The sequence below is a fragment of the Natrix helvetica genome (assembly GCF_964273705.1).
Source record: "Natrix helvetica genome assembly, chromosome: 2".
In the NCBI taxonomy this organism is placed as follows: Eukaryota; Metazoa; Chordata; class Lepidosauria; order Squamata; family Natricidae; genus Natrix; species Natrix helvetica.
The window spans coordinates 288,170,819-288,195,440 of record NC_138552.1 but is presented as its reverse complement, the minus strand read 5'-3'; the positions used below and the strand labels follow the sequence as shown (position 1 = coordinate 288,195,440).

At 42.4% G+C, this 24,622-nt stretch overlaps 1 protein-coding gene across 9 annotated transcripts in view; it reads right to left on the bottom strand.

Annotated features, from left to right (window-relative positions):
• MSI2 (musashi RNA binding protein 2) overlaps positions 1 to 24,622 on the bottom strand; it is a 689,288-nt gene that overhangs the window by 23,512 nt on the left and 641,154 nt on the right. For 3 of the 9 annotated variants that reach the window (XM_081945332.1, XM_081945333.1, XM_081945334.1), the window contains one exon: positions 13,639 to 13,815. The exons of the other annotated variants lie outside the window; for them this stretch is intronic. In XM_081945332.1, the coding sequence (XP_081801458.1) occupies positions 13,639 to 13,815 (177 nt within the window). The remainder of the gene's footprint in view (positions 1 to 13,638; positions 13,816 to 24,622) is intronic. 9 annotated transcript variants of the gene reach the window in all.

The following is a 24,622-nucleotide window of genomic DNA, read 5'->3' as shown; positions in this document are numbered from 1 at the left end:
ATTAATGCAGTATCGGGTTTTCAATTTCAATGATATAGCATGTGAAGGATGTGTGTTTATGTTTCTATTTTTATAGTTATAATGTACAATGAAGATGGCATTTAATTTCGTGTAACGACAAACTAAACTAAACTAAACTAAACTAAACTAAACTAAAAGTTTGGGATAACCATGACCTGGATGACTGAGAATCTCCATAAATTTACTTTCTTCTGCTCCCAAATACAACCCTTGTCATGGAAAAAGCAACCCTGAGAGGAGGCAAAATGGGATCCTTTGTTTGGTTAACAAACGGCCTTTTCCAGAATTTCTCCATGGGTGAAAAGGCGGTGCGTTTGAAGCAGAGGAAATCTGGGGTGATTCTGATCTCAACTGAGGAGAACCCTGAAGGGCAAAACTATGGAAACTGTCTCACCCAAAACTTTGAAAAAGGGATCTGACACCTTTAAGAAACAAATGAACAAAGAGAATAAGCCAGCTAAGCAGTCACAATTATAGGGTCCATATGACCAAAAGGGGTCCTTGAATTCATTTAGTCTGCTCTTTGCTTGAACTGAGTTTTTAAATGTACTTGAAATAAAAATGCATTTATGCAACTGCAGTCATGCGTTATGGATGCTCCGATATGTTTTGAAGCGTTCCAATCAACTATGCATGCGTTCAGTGAGAGGATAAAATAGTGTGGTGCACTTCAGGGCTATTTCATAAAATAGCAGGGTTTAAACTTCTGCTGATAATATGCTAGGCATCACAAGGATCAGGAAAATATTTTCCAGCTTACCACACACAAATCATTGCTTAGGTATAGTCTTCATTGGTATGCTGATTGTTATCACAGTGCAAGGTGATTTGAAAGGGTCTAGAGATTGGGGGGGGGGGGGAAGTCCAGAAAAAGAGCAATGTTTTAAAATCTTGGGGGGGTGGGGGGAATAATCTCCTGGTTGACCTGGATAGGCCACAGATTTGGAAAAGCATATTACAGGTAGTCTTCAACTTACAACCATTCGTTTCATGATTGAAGTTATGACAGCGCTGAAAAAAAATGGCCATTGACTGGTTTTTGTACTTACAACCGTCACAGTGTCCCCGCGGTCCTGATGACTTTCCCAGGGGGCTTCCAACAAGCAAAGTTAATGGAGGAAGTTGGATTCCTTTAATGGATTTGTAATTTGCTAAATGACCATGTGATTCACTTAATGATCATGGTAAAAAAAAAGGCATAGTCAAATCAGGTGCAACTTACTTAATGATTGCATTACATAGCAATAGAAGTTCCAATCCCAGTTGTGGTCATAAGTCGAGGATTACCTGTCTGCCTTTGTTATGGAGTAAATGAAGAACTTACTTCAGCTGTTTCAAAGCAATGACAGTGGTTACTGCAGCAATGTCTCTTATACTGATGATGGCTATAAGAGTATAAGTGAAAGTTATTCACTTCTTATCCAAATATGAGCTGCAGTAGCACAGTGGTTAGAAATGCAATCCTGCAGGCTACTTCTGCTGACTGCCAGCTGCCAGCAATTTGGCAGTTCGATTCCTGACTGGCTCAAGGTTGACTCAGGCTTCCATCCTTCCGAGGATGGTAAAATGAGGACCTAGAATTTGGGGGGCAATATGCTGTAAAACCACTTAGAGAGGGCTATAAAGCACTGTGAAGTGGTATATAAGTCTAAGTGCTATTGCTGTTGCTATCTTTTGATAAGTCTAATTCAGCTCTCCGTGTGCTACTTCATACCTTTATAACTAAGCTTTTTCCAATAAACATTCCTATAATACACTTTGGAGAAATCATTAGAAAGCACTGAGAAAAATCTTCTTTCACTGCTACTAAGTATACCCATATCACACACTGTGCATTTAGGAACTAGAAAATTTGAACAAAACTATTTAGTATGGTAAATCAAGAGTAATTTTCCACTGCCCAAGGATCACTTCTTATACTAGCCATGGGTGCAGAATTGCCGTGTCACACTCAAATGCAAAAAAGAAGGCAAAGATTTCGAGATGTTCGAGGCATATCTTGATGTCTGTAAAATATCTAACAAAGTGCCATTGTGATTTACAGGCTAGTTACATGAGAGCTGAATGCTAGACAATTAAATGGATATATAGGTGGCTCTAAAATCATACTCCAAGGGTCTTCATTTACAGTTCTTCATCGAAAGGGAGAGATGTGGGCTATGATGAGGTTGGGTTCTGCACCCTTCAACATTTTTACTAATGACATGGACAAAAAGTGAAGGGAATTTATAAAAAATGATAAATAGCCTATATCCTAGAAATTTAAAACATTTGTGATGGGTTAAGGAAATGGGTTGGAAAATAACAGAACAGAAATAGTCAAGTGCAGAATCCTTAACTTTGAAAACAGAAATTGAATGCACAGGCATAGATTAGGGAATGCACGTGGAAAAGATGTTGGCATAGAAAGACTGCAAGCACAATGTGATTTTGTAGTGTGTTGGGCCTTCAGAAAAAGTGTGTGAAAATTTAGGCTGCCTTAGCAGAAATATATTCCCAAAGCATGGGATGTAATAGCTTGGTGTTGGTCCGACCCCACCCCAACTGTATCTAATACGTAGGTATTAATTCAAAGAGGAGCAACAAGGATGATCAGACAATAAGAGAAAAAGTGGAAAGGAAAAGATCTGAGAAAGTGTATTAGGGAGAAAAGATGACTGATGGAGAATAAGACAGCACTCCTCAAATATGGGAAAGGATGCCATTTAACTGTTTAGAGTTGCTCAATAAGAGAGATGAGAGGCATACAATTTTAATGAATGAATGAATGAATGAATGAATGAATGAATGAATATTCAAATCCTCTTCTTCCACTTCAAAGTGCAAGGTTTGGAATGACATAAGACCAGGACTAGAGATAGCCTCAAAGTCTTGAGAATGCCCCCTTATATAATCAAGTTGGGTCACACACTATTTGATCAGAAAAAGGAGGATTGGTAATATTGTGGGTGGTGCCTTCTAGATGACTCCAACCTAATACAGGCCTCTACAGAAAAGCAACTGCTGGCTGAACATTACAAAACCAAAACCAAACCCAACAACCTTCCTAGCAGTTAAGTGCAACTCAACCGTGGAATCAATGACCACCCTTGGACTCTGGGACAGTGAGCTTCTTCTCAACATCTGTGTTCAAACCCAGGCTGGCAGCCATCTCTGGGGAAATGTTTTAAAACTGGATTCCTGCTCAGATCAAGGAGTTGGCCTAAAGGCTCCAATTCTCACCTTCTTTCTACATGCAATACATGTTATACAATCTTGGGAGAAAGGATTTGAAGGAACTGAAGCCCAGCTGGCATCTCATACTCCAATCTCACCAGATGGTTCAGAAACAAACACCTTGGAGACAAGAGGATGTTGCTGACATACTTTCACACTTCATACTTTCAACTACCCGGATCCCACAAGGGCCTCAAAATCAAGCAATGTGAATTTCTTTCTTTCTTTCTTTCTTTCTTTCTTTCTTTCTTTCTTTCTTTCTTTCTTTCTTTCTTTCTTTCTTTCTTTCTTTCTTTCTTTCTTTCTTTCTTTCTTTCTTTCTTTCTTTCTTTTTGAAAAAAGGAGAGAGTGGGAATCTGATTTGGACTGTAAAAACCAAATCTCTTAAATAAGCCCCGAAGAGGGAAAAGGTTAAAAAGGAAAGGATTCACAGAATTTAAGTACTTCAAATCAGATTGAGGCACCAGAGAATATAAATTGTACAGGGTACGAAAGTTTTTCTTTTGTTTTTCAAAAGAACTTTCTGATTTAAATTAAACCAAAAGCCGCCGCTTTGATTTTTCATCGAGGGGAAGAGTGTTGGCTTTTCCAGTGAGGAATGAATCCACACGTTTTATTTCAGGATGCATTTGAATCCCATCGCATCAACCAAATCCATCTGAAGAAAAGACTCACAGAGTGGAAGGGATCTTGGAGGTCTTCTAGCCTAGTCTAACCCCCTGGCTCAGGCAGGAAACCCCATTTCTGTGATGGCAAACCAGGGATGGGTTTCTGCCAGTTCTAACCTCTTCTGTAGAAGAGGTTCCACAAATCTACTGTGCCGTTTAGAACCGGTTCCAGCTCCCTCCCCCTGCCCATCTGCACATCATCAAGATGAAAAGCGGCAGGAGGAATTCTGGGAGTTGAAGTCCACAAGTCTTAAAGCTGTCAAGTTTGAACACCCCTGGGGTTTTTTTTCTAAAGGGTTAGGGGTGCAAGGGTCTTGTAACTTGACAGCGTTAAGACTTGCACGCTTCAATGTCAGAGTTCCTGAGCCAACATGACTGGAGGACATTATTGGGCCGTGCATGCCCCCTGGGCAGCTTCTCTTCCTGGTCATGGCCCAGATGAGCGCATACCCACAAAGTGCCCTATACCATTTCAGACAAACGGTTGCCCAATTTCTTAAAACCTCCAGTGTTGGTGCATTTTATCTGGTGATACTTCTTAATATACCCCCTTATTTATTTCCATATTTGGGGAAGAATAATGTCCAACATTTTCTCTAGTATTTTATCTTCCTAATAAGAATTGTTCCTAGCACACATATTGGGTAGAGAGACAGAGAATACCATAACTGGGAAACAGCATTTCCTTGAAGTACTACTGAGGATGCTGCTAAGCAGCGACACCTCCCCCCCCCCCCCCCAAGATATCCAATGTGATCTGAGCCATCAAATGATTAACTGCTTAGCTTTCCTGTGGGGGGGGGGAAGGTTCATGAAAAATATTGCTTTTTATAAAGCATTGCAAATGTAGAGGAATCAAGATTCCATCGTGCATATTAGTATACAATGTTTCTGTTCTCAGGACCTGTTTAATGTAGTCATGGGGATGAGGCTACCATATCTTGTGAATGGAAAACCAGGTTAATTGACTGAGTCAATTAACAAAAGTGAGTTATGTTTGGTATTAAATGGCACCAAGTCTGCCTTAAGGCTATACGTAACTCTCTTCAGTTAACTCTGTCTTCCAAACAGTGAAGGGCACTTCCACATGGTGTCATTTGCCATTTCCAGTTCCTTCAAGCTGTTGTTAAGTTAAAAAGGCAAAAGTTCCCCTCGCACATATGTGCTAGTCATTCCCGACTCTAGGGGGCGGTGCTCATCTCCATTTCAAAGCCGAAGAGCCAGTGCTGTCCGAAGAAGTCTCCATGGTCATGTGGCATGAATAAACACCGAAGGCGCACAGAACTCTGTTACCTTCCCACCATAGGTGTTCCTATTTTTCTACTTGCATTTTTAAATGCTTATTAACTGCTAGGTTGGCAAAAGCCGGGACAAGTAACGGGAGCTCACTCCTACCTGGTACTAGGGATTTGAACCGCTGACCTGTCAACCTTTTTGATCAACAAGCTCAGCGTCTTAGCCACTGAGCCACTGTTAAGTTAGGTACAGTTATTGTTAAGTTAGGTACACTATAAATCAGGGGTCTCCAACCTTGGCAACTTTAACACTTGTGGACATCAACTCCCAGAATTCCTCAGCCAGCTTTGCTTTGAGTGAGGGAGTTTAAGGGGGCATGTCTCAAATTTGTACGTGGCACAAAGCTGTAGCGGATTCTTTAAATGAGAAAGAAGATGGTAGAGATGGTTGAGCAGTGGGGTGACATGGATAGGATGAAAATGGAAGAGGTAGAAAGGTAGAACAATCCATAAAGTTCTTCGTTTGGGCAAGAAAAAGTCGGACGTATACACAGGACAGGAAGATCAGGCTTGGAAGTAATCAACATTAAAAGGATCTAGATGTCCTTCTTGGATTACAAATAAAACAGGAGGCAGCAGTGTGGTGTAACTGCTAAATAAGCAAACATCATGTTTTCTGCCCAGTGGTCATCTCAATCTGAAAAGACCAAAAGATATGCTCGTACGAGGAAAATTGGGTGCAGAATTCTGAAATAAGGTGAAACCCAATACACTCTCTTGCATATTTGCCACCTCCCTCTTCTCAATATATTGTCACTTGATCAAGCTTTTCTTGTTGCCTTGAGGCATTTCTTCTGAGCCTTGGTGGCGCAGTGGTTAGAGTGCAGTACTGCAGGCTACTTCTGCTGCCTGCCGGCTGCCTGCAATTTGGCAGTTCAAATCTCACCCGGCTCAAGGTTGACTCATCCTTCCATCCTTCCGGGGTTGGTAAAATGAGGAGCCCGACCGATGGGGGCAACATGCTGATTCTGTAAACTGCTTAGAGAGGGCTGTAAAAGCACTGTGAAGCGGTATATAAGTCTAAGTGCTATTGCTATTGCTTTGATTGCTTCGTTCAGGAAAGCGTATGCCCAAAATAACTTTTTTTCTGGATTTTGCATCTCTTGATCTTTCGACAGGTCAGGATCAAGAGTGCACAAAGTATGTATCCATATTGGAAATATTTGTTATGGTACTAAAATAGACTTATACAGGTCTTGATACAACTGCTGCTCTCACTTTTCTCAAAAATGTGCACTGAAAACAACTACAAAGAGCAAAGTGAAGGCTTTTTTTTTTTAACCACTCCAGTGTTTTTAGCCTGCGAATCACATATGCCAAATACCAGAAAGAATATATCATGCTAAGGAAACAGCTAGTGTGCAGTGCTTAAAGGCACTAGGCTAATAAATCAGAAGACCATGTATTCTAATCCTGCCTTAGGCACAAAACCAGCTGGGGGACTTTGGGCCAGTCCCTTCCCCTCAGCCTTAGGACCAAAACACTTCTGAAAAGGAACCAAATCACCATCAACCACCATTGTCACCATCATCATCATCATCATTATGAGATGCACTTTGGCATACAGTGAAATACACGGAGCTAGAAAGAGTCTGTGGATTTTAGTTCCTCCTTAGACACTCCCCTCCTCAACTGTAGGAACAAGGCAAGACCAAACTATTTTCCAAAGGTTTCCCAGGCTGACTTGGAAGCTGACCTGGAAGCACATACACACAAAAACCTCCTATGCCAGTGATGGCGAACCTTTTTGGCACTGAGTACCCAAACTGGAACACGTGTAGATGTGCGCGCGTGCGCAAGCACCGGATATTCAAAGAACAGCTGCCTGGCGTGCACATGTCTGCTTTTGGGGCATTTTCAGGCCGTTTTCCAGGGGGGCGGAAACCAAAAGAGCAGCTGGCGACAGCCCGTGTGCCCACAGAGAGGGCTCTGCATGCCACCTCAGGCATGCGTGCCATATGTTCGCCATCACGGCCCTATGCCTTCACAACAAAGGTTTGAATTCTCTTTCATTCTGCTTCTAATCTTGCCACACATCTAAAAGAACAAACAATGTCAGTGGAAACCTAAAAAGAAATTACCATATTTTTTGGAGTACAAGACGCACCAAGATTTTGAAAGGGCAAATTTTAAAAAAAGTTTTTGCACTCTGCAGATCTCACCAAAACACCCCCCCCCTTTTTTTTTCCAAAAAAGGGCATGCATAACCTTTAGGAAGCTTGTAGAGTGCTCCTGGGGTGTAGCCCTCCCCCCCCCAACGAGCAAAAAACGGCCAGTTTTTCGCAAAAAAACAGGCCCATTTTTATATATAAAAAAGGGCATGCATAGCCTTTAGGAGGCTTATCGAGTGCTCTTGTAGGTTGGGGGGGGGCAAATACGAGCAAAAAACAGCCCATTTTTCTCTCATTTCTGCCCTCCCCAGCCCCCAGGAGCACTCTGAAAGCCTCCTAAAGGCTATGCATGGCGATTTTGGTGAAGGGGTGGGGTTTTGGGAGGCCAAAAATGCTGTATTCAGTGTATAAGATGCACCCAGATTTTCAGCCTCTTTTTTTTTAAGGAAAAGGGTGCATCTTATACTCCGAAAAATACGGTAAGTTGTATACTCGGGTTATGATCACATTTGCACAGTCTCCTTAACTGTGTCGCTTGTAAGTTCAGAAATGAGTTTTTTTCTACCAGGCAACCTTTGAGATCTTTTCTTCCAAGCTGCCTGCCATCCTGTGCAATCCGGCAGCTGCGCTGAATCTCCTCAGCAATCAGCTGGAGATGAAAAGATAATATCCGCCACCAGAAAACCCTAGCTATAAGCCAATTCCATTTGATCATCGTGAAGTTTTATGAAGTGCAGGGCAAAGCAATACTTTTGAAACAAGTAAAAATAGAAATCCACAAACAAAAAATGATGAATTACTATTTTGGGCTCTTCATAAATTGGGGTCAGAGAGGTTGATGATTGCAGAGGGAGGAGGAAGAAAATGCTAAAAGCCACTATAATCTTTAGGTTTATTGGACAGTGGATCTAACCTTCCTGTCAAAGCCAACTTGCAGCTCCAAAATGAGTCTCCAGTGGGAATCTAATAAAGTATGAAATTCAGTTTTTTTTTTTTATCTTTCCCTTTAGGAAACATAATGGTTTGCCACGTTGTGGGGAAAAAAAAATCCCCATTTCAAATAAGGAATCAAAAGGTTTGGACATAGATGGAAAAGGTATATTTTTCTGTCATGTACAACTATTGCGTTGATTGGGTTCCCAGCCCGAAGAATGCAAAAGAATCCCAAACTAGGCCAAGTTATGGGTTATATACCCACAGAGGAATGATACAGAAAGCTAAGGTAAAGATAAATCAAACTATAACCTTAATAACAGGAATGTAACATGCGATAACATTATAGGATGACCTTACAATTCCTATTCCAGCGTCTCTACATTCTTTTCGACTACTTTCTATCAACCCTATCCTGATGATAGATATTAACACCATGTACCAAACACAATATCTATACTAGATATCTACTTTCTATCTTTTTTTCTCTCCGGCGTCACCAGGTGGCCCTTTCTTGTACTTCCGTGCCTTTCTTCATCTTTATGTCATGTGTAGGTTTATCATGCATGATAACCAGGGGTGGGCTGCTACAGGCTCGTCCAGGTTCAGGAGAACCTGTAGCTAACATTATGGCTGGTTCAGAGAACCTCCAAATCCCATCCCTGGTTGACCGCGCCCGCCCTGCCTCTCCCAGGAGTCTCCACATGGTCCGTTTTGGTTGTGAAGTAAGTACAGGACCCGCACGGAGGCTCGGGGAGAGGGGAAAATGGGCATCTTGGAAGTTCCGGGCCAGTTTCCGGCCTCCAGAGGGCTTCCGGAGCATGGGGGAAGCAGTTTTAGCCTTCCCAGAGGCTCAAGTAAAGCCTCCGGAGCTTGGGGAATGTGAAAATGCAGGGCCCCCCTGCTGTGGTGCAGTAGGCCGACTAGGCCACGGCCACCATGGCCACACCCACCCAGCAACTGGGCAGAGAACCCATTGCTGAAATTTTTGAAGCCCACCCCTGAGGATAACCCTCCACAATTCTCCCATTCTTCACATCACCTCAGTTTCTCTGTCTGCTTAATACAGAGAAGATTCAATCAATACGAACCACTTTGTTCACAGGATAAACCAATTGCCTTTTAGTTCAATGTACCAAAACACCCATGACTCTCAGTTACAGAGTTGGTGGGTTTCCAGTGGCCCATACTGAATGGAGGGGAAACCAGTTTGGTGCAGAGTTAAGGTGATGGCCTGGAAAACCAGGAGACAGCGAATTCTAGTCTTGCCTAGAAAGCCAGCTGAGAGAATTTGGGCTCGTCACTCTTCTCTCAGACCAACTCGAGAAAGAAATATGTATGGTTCACTACCTTGAGTTACTTATAAAGTAACACTCATGGGACAAAATAAATAAATGCATAGATACATAAATAAAAGGATTCGAAGATGGGAAGACAAGTTATAAAAAAAATCAGCTTTTTTTTAAAAAAAAGGGTGGAAAAAGAAATCCCCAAAACAGGCACTAAGAAAATTAAACTAGTACTCCATACTATGTTATTTAGCCAGGGGTTTGGATGAGATCAACCTTCTCAAAAGTAACACCTCCTCAAATGTATTGGTCTGGCAGTTAACCACTATGGTGGTCCAAGATCTTGAGGGCAACAAAATTGGAGAGAGCTAGAGAACTTATTGTCTTCAGAAGCTATGTTTCTTTTGTTGCTTGGCTACAGAAAAATCATTATGGAAACCTTGAGGGCTCGTGGAGTTCAACCCCCCCCCCCAAGGTATCATGTGCTGTTGGAAATTAAGCATTTTTAATTTAGTGTACATTCCATATTTGACAAATGGGGCAAAGGACAAGTGATTGTACAAGCCTCTTGTTATGGAACATGACACCTAATTTAAATTCTTCCTGCTTCCCACCCCAGCTAGATTTGATATCCATCGTTCGTTGTGTGACCTTCTATGGTTTTTTTTTTTTTTTGCAATGCCATCTTCTGGGTACAATTTCCAAATCTCATTAGGAATACAATTATTTTCATATACACTTTCCAAGTTCATACTTTCTCCCTCCCAGACATTCTGATTATCTACCTAGAGCTTTTGAATATTATTTCTGTCATTGCTGGAGTGAGTCTTGTTGATAAAACAATGTAAGAGGGAAATTCTGAAGATAAAATTGAGCAGCAACGTTTTTTTGCAACTCAATTTAACAGGCTTCATTGGCAATATTTTGAAAATAGTATTGGAAAGTGATATGGTAAACTAGCCCCAAACAAGTTCTTTAGATCTTTTCAATTTGATGCATTTACCTCTTGAGATTCCCAGAGTTCTCTCAGCTTCCAACGTGGCTTTACATAGAGTGTAAATGTATGGGGAAATTTGAGAATACTTTTGTGTGCAATTTGTGGGTCAACATGTGATTTCTTCAGGCAGAATTATAAGGGAAAGCTTGCAGGAGGAACTCTATCCAATCATCATACAAAGGAATGCAATTAAAGTGATTTTGAACCAAATTAGGCTTTCTGAATTTCTACTAACTATAACCATATTATATAACTATGTTGCTTGTACCTTTCAATTTATATTGTTTTTGTTTCCTAGTATGATTTGATAGCTTATTAGTAACCTTGACTATCACTAAGTGTTGTGTCTTTTTATTCTTGATGAATGTATTTTATTCTCTTATGTACACTGAGAGCATATGCACCAAAGATAAATTCCTTGTATGTCCACTTACACTTGGCCAATAAAGAATTCTATTCTGTTCTGTTCTGTTCTGTTCTGTTCTGTTCTACTCTACTCTACTCTACTCTACTCTACTCTACCATGTCATGGACCTGATCAAAGCCCCCTTGGGCATCCCCTGACCTGCTGCAGTTTTAATCCTAATCCACAAGGATGAACTAGGACTTCTCATCCAAGAAAAACAGAATAACAGAGTTCGAAGGGACCTTGGAAGACTTCTGAACGGAAGAAGCTTCTTGGATGGGAAGCAAAATGTTTTCAAGGGGAAAAAAAACCAAGAGAGCCCAGCTGCTTTTTGAAAGAACACCTTTGGGGATGAACTTGGATGTTAATTTAACCTCCAAATAAATCCAATGACGGGCCAGGAAGGTCAACACTGAAAGATAAATTTCTTTTCAGCAATCTAAGGAGGGATTTCCAGCTATGGATCCATTAGGCCATCTGCCTGACTACATGGATCATTTACTCCGATGTGACTTCAGAAAGTAAGCAGGGAAAGGCTGAAGTTTCCCACTTCAAAGTGATTCTCCCACCCCTCCCAACACTTTTATATCCAACCATTGGTATATACGTTCTACGAGGCAATCTGCTTGGTAAGAACGTTCATAGGATGTTAACAGAAGAGGTTTTTTTTTTTTTTTTTAAAGTGCCCTTATGTTGGTTTTAGCATGTTGTGTAGAGTCAAAATGATCTCCTCTAAGTGGTTCATTCTGAATGAATATTTTAAGCCTAGCAGGAGACAATTAGGCCATGCAACAAAATACGCACAACCGGAACTGATGGGTAATGGAGTTGGCATCAAAATACAAGAGCGCCTGTTCTCATTTGAGTCCTCTTCCAAGTGTAAAATCCTAACTGCTTAGCATTTGAATATGGAATTTTAATCTGCATGGAACTTGTGTATGTATGCCGATGAATTTTGTACGCAATTATGTGTTTTGATTTAACTTGGAAAGAAATCTCAGAGGGCAGTTTATCCCAAACGCCAGCCAGCTCCATAACCATCGAGTTCCTTTTCAGGGCTGGTTCCAAGGCTGATCTCTAGCATCATAGTTTACCAATCAGCAAAGGAAATATAATGAACAGATTGTTGAATAATAGTTTGTCAACCCAGCTTGCAATATGGGAATAAAAATTCCTCTCTCGGTGTCAAGCCCAGGCGCTCAATTGCAGGGACGGTTGCATAAATCTGAGTAGCCCTGCTCAGCATTCCAAATGAACTGGATGGCAGGGCTGCTGCCAAGTGGAATTTCTTTAACTCACAGCTAACTCGAGTGTGCAATTTGTGGGTCAAGTGTTGCTCTTCTGGAAAAGGGCTGTCATGCTGAACATGGGGCAAAATGATCTAATTTGTTCAGAATCGTTCCAAAAGGCAGGACAGGAAACCATGGATGTAAATGGCAAGAAAGTAGATTTCAGTTGGCGATCAATCTTCCTAACAGAGCTTGTTCAACGATAAAACAGATTGCTTTTAGGAAGTGGTGGAATCTCTTTTGCCACAGACGCTGCCAACAGAGGCTGAATGGCCACCTGTCAGGAATGCTATACTGAATATCCCTGCACTGGACCAAATGATATCTGGACCTTTACTTTTATGACATGAACCTTAAATATCTGCCATTTTCCCTTCCTCTCTCCTGTCACTCAAAGTTTACATTCATATTCATCCATTTCTTTTCTTTTTTTCAAATAGATATTCCGTATCATTTGTCCAAACATGGGACCGCGGTTAATTTAAACTATGGTTATTTCAAACAATTTAGTTTGAAATATTCTTATTTCCTTTTTTCTTTGGAAAAAAGGAACACACTGTGGTTAGATGATGGAAGCAGCTGATTTTGATGACTTCTGTGCACCAAAGATAAACTGGAATGAGTAAAGGAAAAAGTCCCACAGACAAATAAAGGCAATGGAGGATCTTTCTGGGTGAGACTATAAGCGATGTAATTGGACACATTTAGAAACCTATTATGGAAAGAAAGTAAAAAATTCTCAGGACAAAAGCTAACTAAACTTAAATCAACTTTCCTTCTTGTCCTTGATTTAATATCCGGCCAGTGGTAAGAGTTCTGGAGTACTTTCCTCATTATTTTTTGATGTTGCTTGATCTCATTAAGCATACACACACACACACACACACACACAATTTCTATTCCTCATTTCTTTATAGGCAATCCGAAGGAAGCTAATCTCTTAGATCAAATACCAGTACAATCAATGGAATATCTTCATGAAGTTTTAAAAAAATGCAGCAACTTCACTGGGATCAAAAACAGATCTTGAAAAATGTCAAGGCCTCTTGCATTTTCCAAAGACTACAGATCCGATTCCATGGAAGAAGGCCACATGTCTTATCTAAGGGCATGACAATGGAAACCCTCTCCACATAAAATGCACTCATGCAATGGCTCTCTTCAACTGTTTTCCCTGTCAGGCATTATGCCTCTACCCAGATGTTTATCGCATTTGGACCAACTGTTGAAAGAAATGTCACCATTCAGAATTTAAGGAAAGCTAATCCAAATTCTGAAACTAACAGACAGACATAAGAATGAACTTTGGTAGCCATGCAAACTTTCTTCTGTGTGCCAAAAAATAAAGAGATGCCGTTACCATAATTGTATTGCATTCTTTGCTTCCCCAAAGGAATGAAATTCCATACAAACCTGGGCTTTTAAACTGATCCGGGCTGGGAAGGTGGTGGAGGGGGGAGTTACTCGCTGAAGCAGGGTGCTCGCTACGAAGCATCTGAGCCACCCGAGGCCCCATGGAATCATAGTCCGCATACGATAATGGAGCCCGTTGGTCACCGGGCGGAGAATAGAAACCATAATCGGGGATCCCTGGAGATACAGTGACTCTATCATTGCAGATACTAGATTGGTGCTAATTTTCAATATTAAAAACGTACTTTTTTTTTTACAGTTATAATCATCGAAACACAAGGCAAATATTTAAAAAAGTAGAGTTTTGAAAACAGAATGGTTCATACATGCCCCCCAATATCCTTGCTGTTTTACTCAACTTGGGTTAGTACAAAAACACGACTGGGTATAAAACAAGGAAACTCACCGCCTGATTTACTGAAAGCCTTTTTTCCAGAGCAGGAAAAATGATGCAGGAGAATGAAATATTGGCCCTACTGATTAAAACAATACGGAATACATTGCAGGGGAGAACTGAAGGAAAAAGCTAATTAGAGCTAATTTTCAAGTGAGAATTTCCTTATCCCTTGCCTACAGAAAATCTCCAACTCCCATTTATCCAAATACGTCAGTTCATATGAGTTATGCACATTTAGACATCCATAATATCCATATCAAAAGTCAAGGTGTGTGAGCACAAACTTTCTTAACCACAAATAGTAAATACGGCTTTACCCTGATTTATCTTACCTCAATAGTCCTGAAGTTCTGGATTATCCAAGACATCCTCTTTTAATACTATATCATTTAGGCACTGCAGTTAGTGTACTATACTATCTCACAAGCCACAAGAGGTGAAGTTCTCCTTCCCAAGTCCTACTTAGAATAGTAATAACGGTTGCTTTAGTAAGACTTGTCAGTTTAAGGTGAGCCCCACAATCAACTGATTTGAGTTGGAGTAAAAAAGAGAAAGGCGAATTCTCTGAAACGGCATATAATCTCAAGATTGAGAACTTCTGAGAAAATAAATACACCAAGAACAAAAATCATAGATGCAGCTGAGCTCCTCTTTTATTTTAGCAAAAGGGAGAAAATGCAGTCTGGCCCCCAAATAATAAAATGCTACAGTTCGGTCAGGTTTTGGATATTTAATTTAGCTTAAACTCAAAATGGTGCATCTTAAGATGGGAGCATCTTAATTTTTGAAGAACACTTCTCAAATAGGTTTGTGAAACACACTTGTGCATAGATTTTAACGAAACAGGTTACTTGTTTATTCCTTGAGTTTAGGCAAATTTGTGGTGCACAAGACCAGCAGATTCCCTAATCCTTGGATGGAAAATGTACACGCTGCTCTTGCTCTTGCGATCAGCAAAGGATTCTCTAGCAGCTGAAGAACTTCCTGCAGGGATGGTATTCACTTACCTTCCCTACTGGTTTGCAAATGTGGGTGTGTTCACGCATGCACTCAGCCTTCCGTGCATGTGCTTTGGCTAAAAAAAGTGCCTAAATGGGATGCCATAGAGCTGGGGCGGGGCCACCTGTGATTTCCGCTACTGGTTCGGCAGAATACCATCTCTGGCTTCCTTTAATATCTCTATGTAACCACTGGGCGAGGACATCTGTTGGTTGAAGAAGATCAGGTATTGCCAATATTATTCAAAGTGTTGGCCATCATTTATAAAGCCCTTCAGGACATAGGGCCAAATTATCCGAGGGACCAGCTCCCCTAGTTTTAAGAGCCAACGAAGTGGGCAAGTTCTGAGTCCCCTCTTGATCGAACAGTTTCAACTTTGGGGACAGAGGAAATGTGCCTTCTCCATTGTGGTGCCAAGTGTAGAGACAAGAGAAGATGCCCTTGATGAAGATTAAAAATGAAAATCATTTTTAAGTCCATAAAATGTTAGGAAGCTGCTTGGACAGGGCTTCCCCTATTAGAAATATTAGTTATTTCTAATAACCGAGGAGAAGGCTCAATATAATCAGACTTGTAACATTCTGCTATGATAGCTAATCTCACTAAATGTTGTTTTAGCCTTCCTGTGGAATTGATTTCACAGTCTGGTCAAGCCTGACATCCGTCCTCTGGAATAAGGTCCTCTTCATAGCTTTCTGGAAGGCATTAAAAGTCCTGACCTTGAGGAAGGAGGGATGGAGCCCCTTATTAGATATGTTTGTCAAATGCCATCTAAGTTCTGATGTATGTGTTGTTTTATATAGTTTTAGCAGTCATGTGATGCCACAGTCGAAGTAAAAAATAATAATAATCAAATGACAATCCAGGAAAGATCAGAATAGGGAAAAACACATAACAGATTTTTTTTTTGCCGGGCGGGGGGGAGAGGGGGGTGAACAATTTGACTATTCTTTAACTTTTGGAATAGTTAAATACTTTTTTTCTGCTTTCATTTAATGGGACTACTGAAACATTTCTCTTCTCTTTTTCTGAATCCACGTTGGATTGTATTCAAAGGATGCATTGGCTTTATAACGTGTAAACAGTCTCACAAGTAGTTATTTAAATCTCAAACACATGTGCAAATAATTCCCATCTCCCATAAGTACATTTGAGGCAGGATTCATTAGTATAGAATTTATTTCCATGCCAGGACCTTTGGTTCCTGGCCTTATGCTCCTGAAATAATTGTCAGACTGGACAATTCAACTATTTCTCTTTTCAATTACATTAGCTGTTGGGACCTCAACATTGTCTGTAGGTTGCTTTTTTAAAGATCATTCAGCCACGTGGGATGCTCAGATGGATGAAAATAATGGTCTCAACTGGGGGACTGTTTACATCCGTAGCCTACTTCTAGGGACTTCCAGGGGACACTTAAAAAGTGGGTGTTCCGATCTTAACTCAGCACAAGCCTAACAACAGAGGCTGCATGGACACAACCTGAAATCGTGCCCTGTGTCTGCCCAACAGGTTAACCATTTCGTTAGTCGTCATTATCTATATGTAGTTTTCACTGTCTGCATTCCTGTTCCCTCTACGGTCTCCTTTTAGCACTTGGAGGGGCTGCCCCAGAGAGGACGGGGGTCAACTTATTCTCCAATTCTGCAACTGAGGGCAGAACGAAAAGTAATAGGTGGAAGATCATTAAAAAGAGAATTAAGGAGAAACTTCTTGGCCGGGAAAACAATCAGTGGAACAATTTGCCCTCAGAAGTTGTGGGCGCTCCATCCCTGGAGGGTTTCAAGAAGAGACTGGACAACCATTTGTTCAGAATAGTATAGGGCCGTGATGGCAAACCTATGGCACGCGTGCCCAAAGTGGCACATGAAGCCATGTCACTTAGCACATGTGTTCCTGCCTGTCTTCTGGGTTGGTGGTGTGCATGTGCGCACAACAATCAGCTGTCCTTTGCCTGTGGGGAAGTGCCAAAAACCGGCCTGCGCATGTATGCTGGGCAGCTGATTGTCGGGTGCAAAGGTGTGCCAGAACCCAGAAGTTTGGCTTTTCCAGACCGCGATCCCTTTGTTCGCGTAGCAGTGCTGAAAACCAGCCTGCACACGCACGCCAGCCAGCTGATCATCGGGTGCGCATGCGCGCTAGATTCCAGAAGTTAGGTTTTTCCAGAGCGCTATCCCATTGCACACATGGCATTGCTGAAAACCAGCCTGTGCATGCGCGCTAGATTCCAGAAGTTAGGTTTTTCCAGAGCGCTATCCCATTGCGCACATGGCATTGCTGAAAACCAGCCTGTGCATGCGCGCTAGAACCCAGAAGTTAGGTTTTTCCAGAGCGCTATCCCATTGCGCACATGGCATTGCTGAAAACCAGCCTGTGCATGCGCGCTAGAACCCAGAAGTTAGGTTTTTCCAGAGCGCTATCCCTTTGCGCACATGGGATTGCTGAAAACCAGCCTGTGCATGGGCGCTAGAACCCAGAAGTTAGGTTTTTCCAGAGCGCTATCCCTTTGCGCACATGGGATTGCTGAAAACTGGCCTGTGCATGGGCGCTAGAACCCAGAAGTTAGGTTTTTCCAGAGCGCTATCCCTTTGCGCACATGGGATTGCTGAAAACCGGCCTGTGCATGCGCGCTAGAACCCAGAAGTTAGTTTTTTCCAGAGCGCTATCCCTTTGCGCCCATGGAATTGCTGAAAACCGGCCTGCGCATGGGCGCTAGAAGTTCGGCTTTTCCAAAGCGTGGCACTGATGAGCGTGCGACATTTCCGCATGACCTTTTTGGCACTCATTGCTAAAACATTTGCCATCACTGTATACTATACTCTAGGGATTTCTGCTTGGGCGAAAGGATTGAACTATATAAGGCCTTCAAGGTCCCTTCCAGCCCTGTTATTGTATATTCTAGTAGTTTCCCTTTCCCTAAAACCCATAGAAACATGCACACACAGACACACATACGATTGTGCATGTGATTTGCTCAAAAAAGGGATGCGAAACCCATGGGCCACTGCTGGAGGACAAAGCAAGCTAGAGGAAGACCCAATATCGTTGTAATGCTTTTCGGAAAGGAAGACCACACTGGCAACAACCTGCTGGCATAGCTCTCAGTCTGCCTCTGCTTCTCCCCTCTCACTTGCCATAAGCAACCACATGCAATTTGGCAGCCTTTGCACCATTCAGTGTTTATGATAATAGCCATGTGTGCTTGAAAGCAGCAGGAAATTTTCAATATAACTATCATTAAGACAAAACGCTTTAAATCAAAGCCATTACTGGTACTGAGAGTTAAAGCTCACAAGATTAGGCTGCTTTTTATCTTTATGAAAAATTCATAGAACAAGCTGCCAAACAACATCTCCTTGCTCGAGAGAGTAAATGATATAATAATATTTAATGCTGCCGATACAGATGAAAGTGGAGGCATAAGTTGCACGCGGTAATGTGTACATCAGGGAGACTCTGTTGAACAAGGAGCTCCGATGCTCTTAGCACATGTAATGCTGGGCAGGCAAGCAAATGGGAAGCCTGCCATTGCCTTCCCCAACTTTTAGACTTCAAAGATCAGTGGCTGCTCTTCACTTTCCTTGCAATTTGGGTTGCAAATGGACAGCTGCCGTGCAAAAGATAGAACTAAATTCTCCAGGGCTTCTTCGGCAAACAGAAGGGAAGGAATACTGAAGCCCTTGAACAAAAACCACCCAAAACTCACGTGGTTTTGTTGGTCAAGAACCAGGGGTTTTCAAGTGCCCTGTAGGCCAGGCACCAAAAGTCCTTCAACTATTTGGAGGGGAAAATAAATACTCTGTTTCCCCGAAAATAAGACCTCCCCGGATAATAAGCCCAATCGGGCTTTGGAGCGCATGCACTAAAATAAGCCCGCCCCCGAAATTAAGCCCACCCGGAAAATATTGCAACACAGCAGCAGCCATGAGGTAACCACATTCGCCACCTCCTGTAAGACCTCCCCGAAAATAAGGCCAAGTGCTTATTTCGGGGGTCAAAAGAAAATAAGGTCTTATTTTCGGGGAAACACCATATCAGTTTAAGCCAGGGGTCATTGAGGGCTGTATCAGGGTTATGTTTGACCTTGGAGGGGACAGTATGGAGGAGGAAGGGTAGGTGTGGCCACCTTGACGTCACTTATGTCAGGGACACCTGTGGTGCCCAAGTGCTAAGGCAGGACTTCCCTCAGGCCCGCCCTCCCTCTTATTATAATCCCCTCCCTCCCTCTCTGTTTTGTTCTTAGTTCGGACTCCTGCAGCCTCCTGTCAGCGAAAATGGAGTCCAGGGGCCCCAGATCCAGTCCACGAGCTTTGTGTTTCACACCCCTGGTTTAAGTCATGCTACCAAAATACAGGTAGTTCTCATTTAGTGACTTAAAATGGTTCCAACAACTTGGTTGTTAAACCAAGTGGTCACTAAACGAACACAATAACAGAGAGAAGGAGAGAGAGAAAAGTCCTGCAAAGATCATTGGCTGCTATCATCGGGCACGATCTAATAAAATGAAATTCAGTGGTGAAAAGAGTAAAGTTCTACATTTAGGCAAGAAAAACGAAATGCACAGGTACAGTAAATGTGCTACCTGGCTCAACAGTAGTAATTGTGAGAGGGATCTTGGAGTCCTAGTGGACAACCATTTAAATATGAGCCAGCCGTGTGCAGCAGCTGCCAAAAAAGCCAATACAGTTCTAGGCTGCATAAACAGAGGGATAGAATCAACATCACGTGAAGTGTTAATACCACTTTATAATGCCTTGGTAAGGCCACACTTGGAATACGGCATTCAGTTCTGGTCACCACGATGTAGAAAAGATGTTGAGACACTAAGAAAGAATGCAGAGAAGAGCAACAAAGATGATTAGGGGACTGGAGACTAAAACGTATGAAGAACGGTTGCAGGAACTGGGAGTGTCTAGTTTAATAGAAAGAAGGACCAGGGGAGGCATGATAGCAGTCTTCCAATATCTCAGGGGTTGCCACAAAGAAGAGGGAGTCAAACTATTCTCCAAGGCACTTGAGAGTAGAAGAAGCAGCAATGGGTGGAAACTAATCAAGGAGAGAAGCAACTTAGAACTGAGGAGAAACTTCCTGACAGTGAGAACAATTAATCAGTGGAACAGAAGTTGCCTCCAGAAGTTGTGAATGCCCCAACACTGGAAGTCTTTAAGAAGATGTTGGGTAGCCATTTGTCTGAAACAGTATAGGGTTTCCTGCCTAGGCAGGGGGTTGGACTAGAAGACCTCCAAGGTCCCTTCCAACTCTGCTATTGTATTGTATAGCTATTTTCTCATTCAGATACATTTCTGTAGCATAGCGTTCTATGCCTTACAGGATGGAGAGATAAAGCTACCTCTTCCGGAGCTGCTTTTCACCTAGAACATGCTTCCCTGAAAAGTGCTAACCACAAGTGAGCAAGCTCCGCTCTGTGATCTTAGTTAGCTGGTTGGAACCTTCCCTTGGACGTGCAGCTGCTGCCTGAAACTGACCGGATCTTAATCAGTTTCACATTGAAGGGCTTTGTTGTGCGTTTGTTGGTAACTGAATCATTGTTTATTACCGTATTTGCAAATTGTCGCTTTTTGAAGCAGTTGCTAAATGAAGACTAACGTTAACCTTTGAAATCATGCGGTGTCTTTTTCTCTGGCTGTCTCTGACCTTCTTTAGTGGCAGTTATTTGCGAAGGACGCTCTGACGCTGCTTCTTTGTGAATACGATAGGTTGCTAACATAGTCAAAAGGGAGGGGATATCATCAAACTTGCCTTAAGGAATGATGAACTGGAGGAATGGAGCTACCTCCCCCCTCAGGGCTTTGCCTTGCTTATGAGCAGCGCTATAAGCTCACTGTACACAGGGCAGGAGAAAGAAAATCTATAAATATGTATCACCGTACATTATTCCGCATGTCAGCATTAAAATGTGTTAGAATAATTTAAAGCCAAGATTACTGTAAGTAGCATTCATTTACACCTGCAGACACTTTTTGCATTTTACTCCTTGAGATGAAATTGAAGGAGATCTACAAGCGAAACAACTGGCACTGTTCAAAAGTATTTTTGGTTTACTTTGAAGGGAGTTAGCACCCACCCCCACTCCTAGAAGAATGAAATATTTCAGGAAATATTAAAAAGGCAGAATATTATGTTTCCCTGGATGTGACAAACAAAGGGATACATTTCTTACACAGGAACAGGAAGCTCTAACGTGGGGCTCAACAGAGGGTATACATCTCTCTCTCTCTCTCTCTCTCTCTCTCTCTCTCTCTCTCTCTCTCTCTCTCTCTCTCTCTCTCTCTCTCTCTCTCTCCCTCTCTCGGCATGCCAATGCCCTTGTCCCCATGCATGTGTTCCCCCCCATGTAGGTGCACACACACACACACCGGCACATGTACACAGGCCTCACTGAAGCCTCTGGACTTCCGAGAGACGTGTTGGGCTGTTTTTTGCCCTCCGCAGGCTTCAGGAAAGCCTCCTGAAGCCTCTGGAGGGAGAAAAATGGCCCAATAAGCAACCCAGAAGTTCATTCCCAAAATTCCGCTGAGCCCCATTGGACTTTTTTTCGCCCTACCCAGGCTTCAGGGAAGCCTCCGGAAGCCTGGGGAGGGTGAAAAATGGACCAGCATGCAAACCGGAAGTTCGGTTTGCCCACTGGGCCGTTTTTTCCCCTCCGGGGGTTTCAGGAAGCTTCCCTGAAGCCTCCAGGGGGCAAAAAACAACCCAACACACAAACCAGAAGTCCATTCCTGAACTTTTGATGGGCAATTTGGGCTGTTTTTTGCCCTCCGGCGACTTCAAGGCCGGAAATCAGCTGGCCAGAGCGTACATGCATGCTGGAGCTGACAGGACAACGCCCCGCGTGCCCTCAGAAACGACTCCGCTTGCCACCTGTGGCATGCATGCTATAGGTTCGCCATCACGGAGCTAAGCCCTTCAGAGAGTTTCTCGGGTCCTGATTTGGAGTTCGTGAAACAGGGGAGCATTTTCAGAGAGGGAATTCAAGATAACGGGAGTCTGACAGAAAGCATATTTTGGCGATACGAAGATCTAGGTCGGAAAGGTCTGTGTTTTTTCTTACAGATCCTTGCAGGGAAACTGTGTGTTAAAAGTATTTTGCATAAAGTCAGGATCATGAATAGTAGGAACCGACAAAAAAAAATTCATATGTTAAGCTGTCAAGTTCCATCTACAGGGGTCTACCAATGTTTGGCTCAGAGTCCGAAATGGCAATCTGGTAGAGAAGAAAGGAGTTAATTACTGGACCCGTGATTCTTCCTTGTGTGGAAGTCTGAAGTTGCATCAGCATTTATTAGAGTGATAAATTATTCTTAGCTAATTTGTCTTAAAATAAATAGCATCTGGCATTACTCCAAAGCTCGACTAAGACAAAGCAATTCTGCTGCAGAGAGAGCGCAAAAGAAACGTTGCTTTGTTAAGTCAGAGGTCACAAGAGTTCTTCTAAAGCAATTATTTTAAAAAAATGCAGCTATTGCTAACAATAGCAATAAAGCCGTCTCTTTAATAGCTGCTTTAGCAAAATTTAAATTCGAGCAACTGATAAAAGAGCGCTAACAAGTGATTGGGGACACATCGGCAAAACCCTTGATGGGCGCAGGTTTTCTTTTTAAGCCAACCAAAATCAATCAAAATCATTTTTCTAGGGCTTGCAATTGCTCTTGATGGCAAACAAACGTACCTCTCATCAACATGAGGATGTTTTACACAAAGCCAATATTTAGGAAATTCTCCCCATCAGAAATATTACCCAAGGACATTCGCACGGGAAGCCAATCCCACCACACTCAAGACGGGACCAAATTTGGCCAAGAGAAACAGCAATCAAGGAGCCAATTTTTTTTCTCTCTCGCTGCTTTTGACAAAAAGATTTTCCACTTGAGGGGTTCATCTTCAATCATTAGAAAAGCATAGAAGTTTAATCCATTTTTGATGTAAATGCTAATAACTGCGTGTCCTTGAAGTTCAAAGTGGTCTTTGTGCCTGGCAGTAATTAGCCAAGCAAGGTGGGCCAGAGCTCTGCCTTCTCCTGCTTCTAATGACATCCTTAGCAACAAACAAATGTCAGCCTTACAAAGGCAGTAACAATTTTTTTTCCCTCCCTGACAAGTAGTTTTGAAGGATAAAAGAGATTTCATCCCCAAGTTCTGCGCTATCAGTCTGAAATGATGGAGAACAACTATGCTGGAAGTTTTCAAAAGTTGGAAAATGCAAAACAGATTATTCTTTCTAGTAGAGTTGTATAGACATTAATTAACATGGGGGAAATATATTGGATTCTACAAGAGTTGTAGAATCAGTGCCGCCTTTTAGAAAGATAGGAGTGCAATGTGACACCTCAAATCCTTTTCAAATCTCCAAAAGTGGGGTGAACAGCATCAAAAGTCACAAAGAGAGCAAGGAATATCAACAAAAGAAGATGTTGAATAGCCATCTGTCTGAAACGGTATAGGGTTTCCTGCCTAGGCAGGGGGTTGGACTAGAAGACCTCCAAGGTCCCTTCCAACTCTACTATTGTATTGTATTGTAAAATCATAGTTCCCTTATCTCTTTTCCATTACAGCCAGTGGTGGGATTCACTTAGGTTTACTATCAGTTTGCAACTGTGCACACACACTTGTGGCCTGCATGCCTTCTGTGCATGTGTGCGGCCTTCTGCGCATGCACTTTGCTTGTGCACGCACGTGCGCTGCATCAAAAACGAGGCTACATAGGACGTTTTGGAGCCGGGAGGGGACACCCACAATTCGCTGCAACCGGATCAAGCAAACTGGTCTGAACCGGCTGAATACCACCGCTGAGTACAGCAGAGAACATCCCTTGGAGTGAACGAGACTGCCTCTGTGCAGGAGCCAAATGTAAATTGAGACTGGAAATGACCTAGATAATCCATGTTCTCTCAGAGACCATGGAATTGCAGGGCTTCTTGTCTTTTCTACCTGCTAGAGATGGATTGATCAGCATAAACCAACAGCTGTCCAAGATGGCTTGCACTTAGCAATAGTTTCTTTAAAACAGCCTTACCGGTATCTGGCACAGAAAGGTTGTAATAATCTTAGAAATCACTGGCCAAATAGTGTTCCTATTTAAGTTAAAGAAATCTGCCAAGCCAGGGCGGGATCCCTCAGGCGAGAAATGGGGCAAAGTGTTACATCCTCAAGGGCAAAACACGAAACTGTCCCAAAAAGCTCCAGCGCAACATGAATTCTAATGCTTTTATCTAAAATGCGTAGCCCAAACAATGGACAAATTGCTGAAGAGAACCGATATAATGCTGGTGCGCAGGGCCCAGGGCCATGTCATCCAACCCACAGCGCACAATCAGAGCAAAACGTATTTTTTAAAAAACAAAATTGCCATGGTATGTACATCACAACTGATCAGATTCAATCCTGATGTGTATTATAGTTGTTCTTAACACCTTTCTTCTGAACACTTAGAAATGCCTTGTATAAAGCACCTGGGAAATCAAATTTCAGACATTCAGTCCTTCATGTCTTACTCTCCCTTGTCTTCTTTGGAGTGGACAGGTCCCCCCCTCCCGCAAAAAGCCGGTTAAGGATCACATTCTCCTTGAAA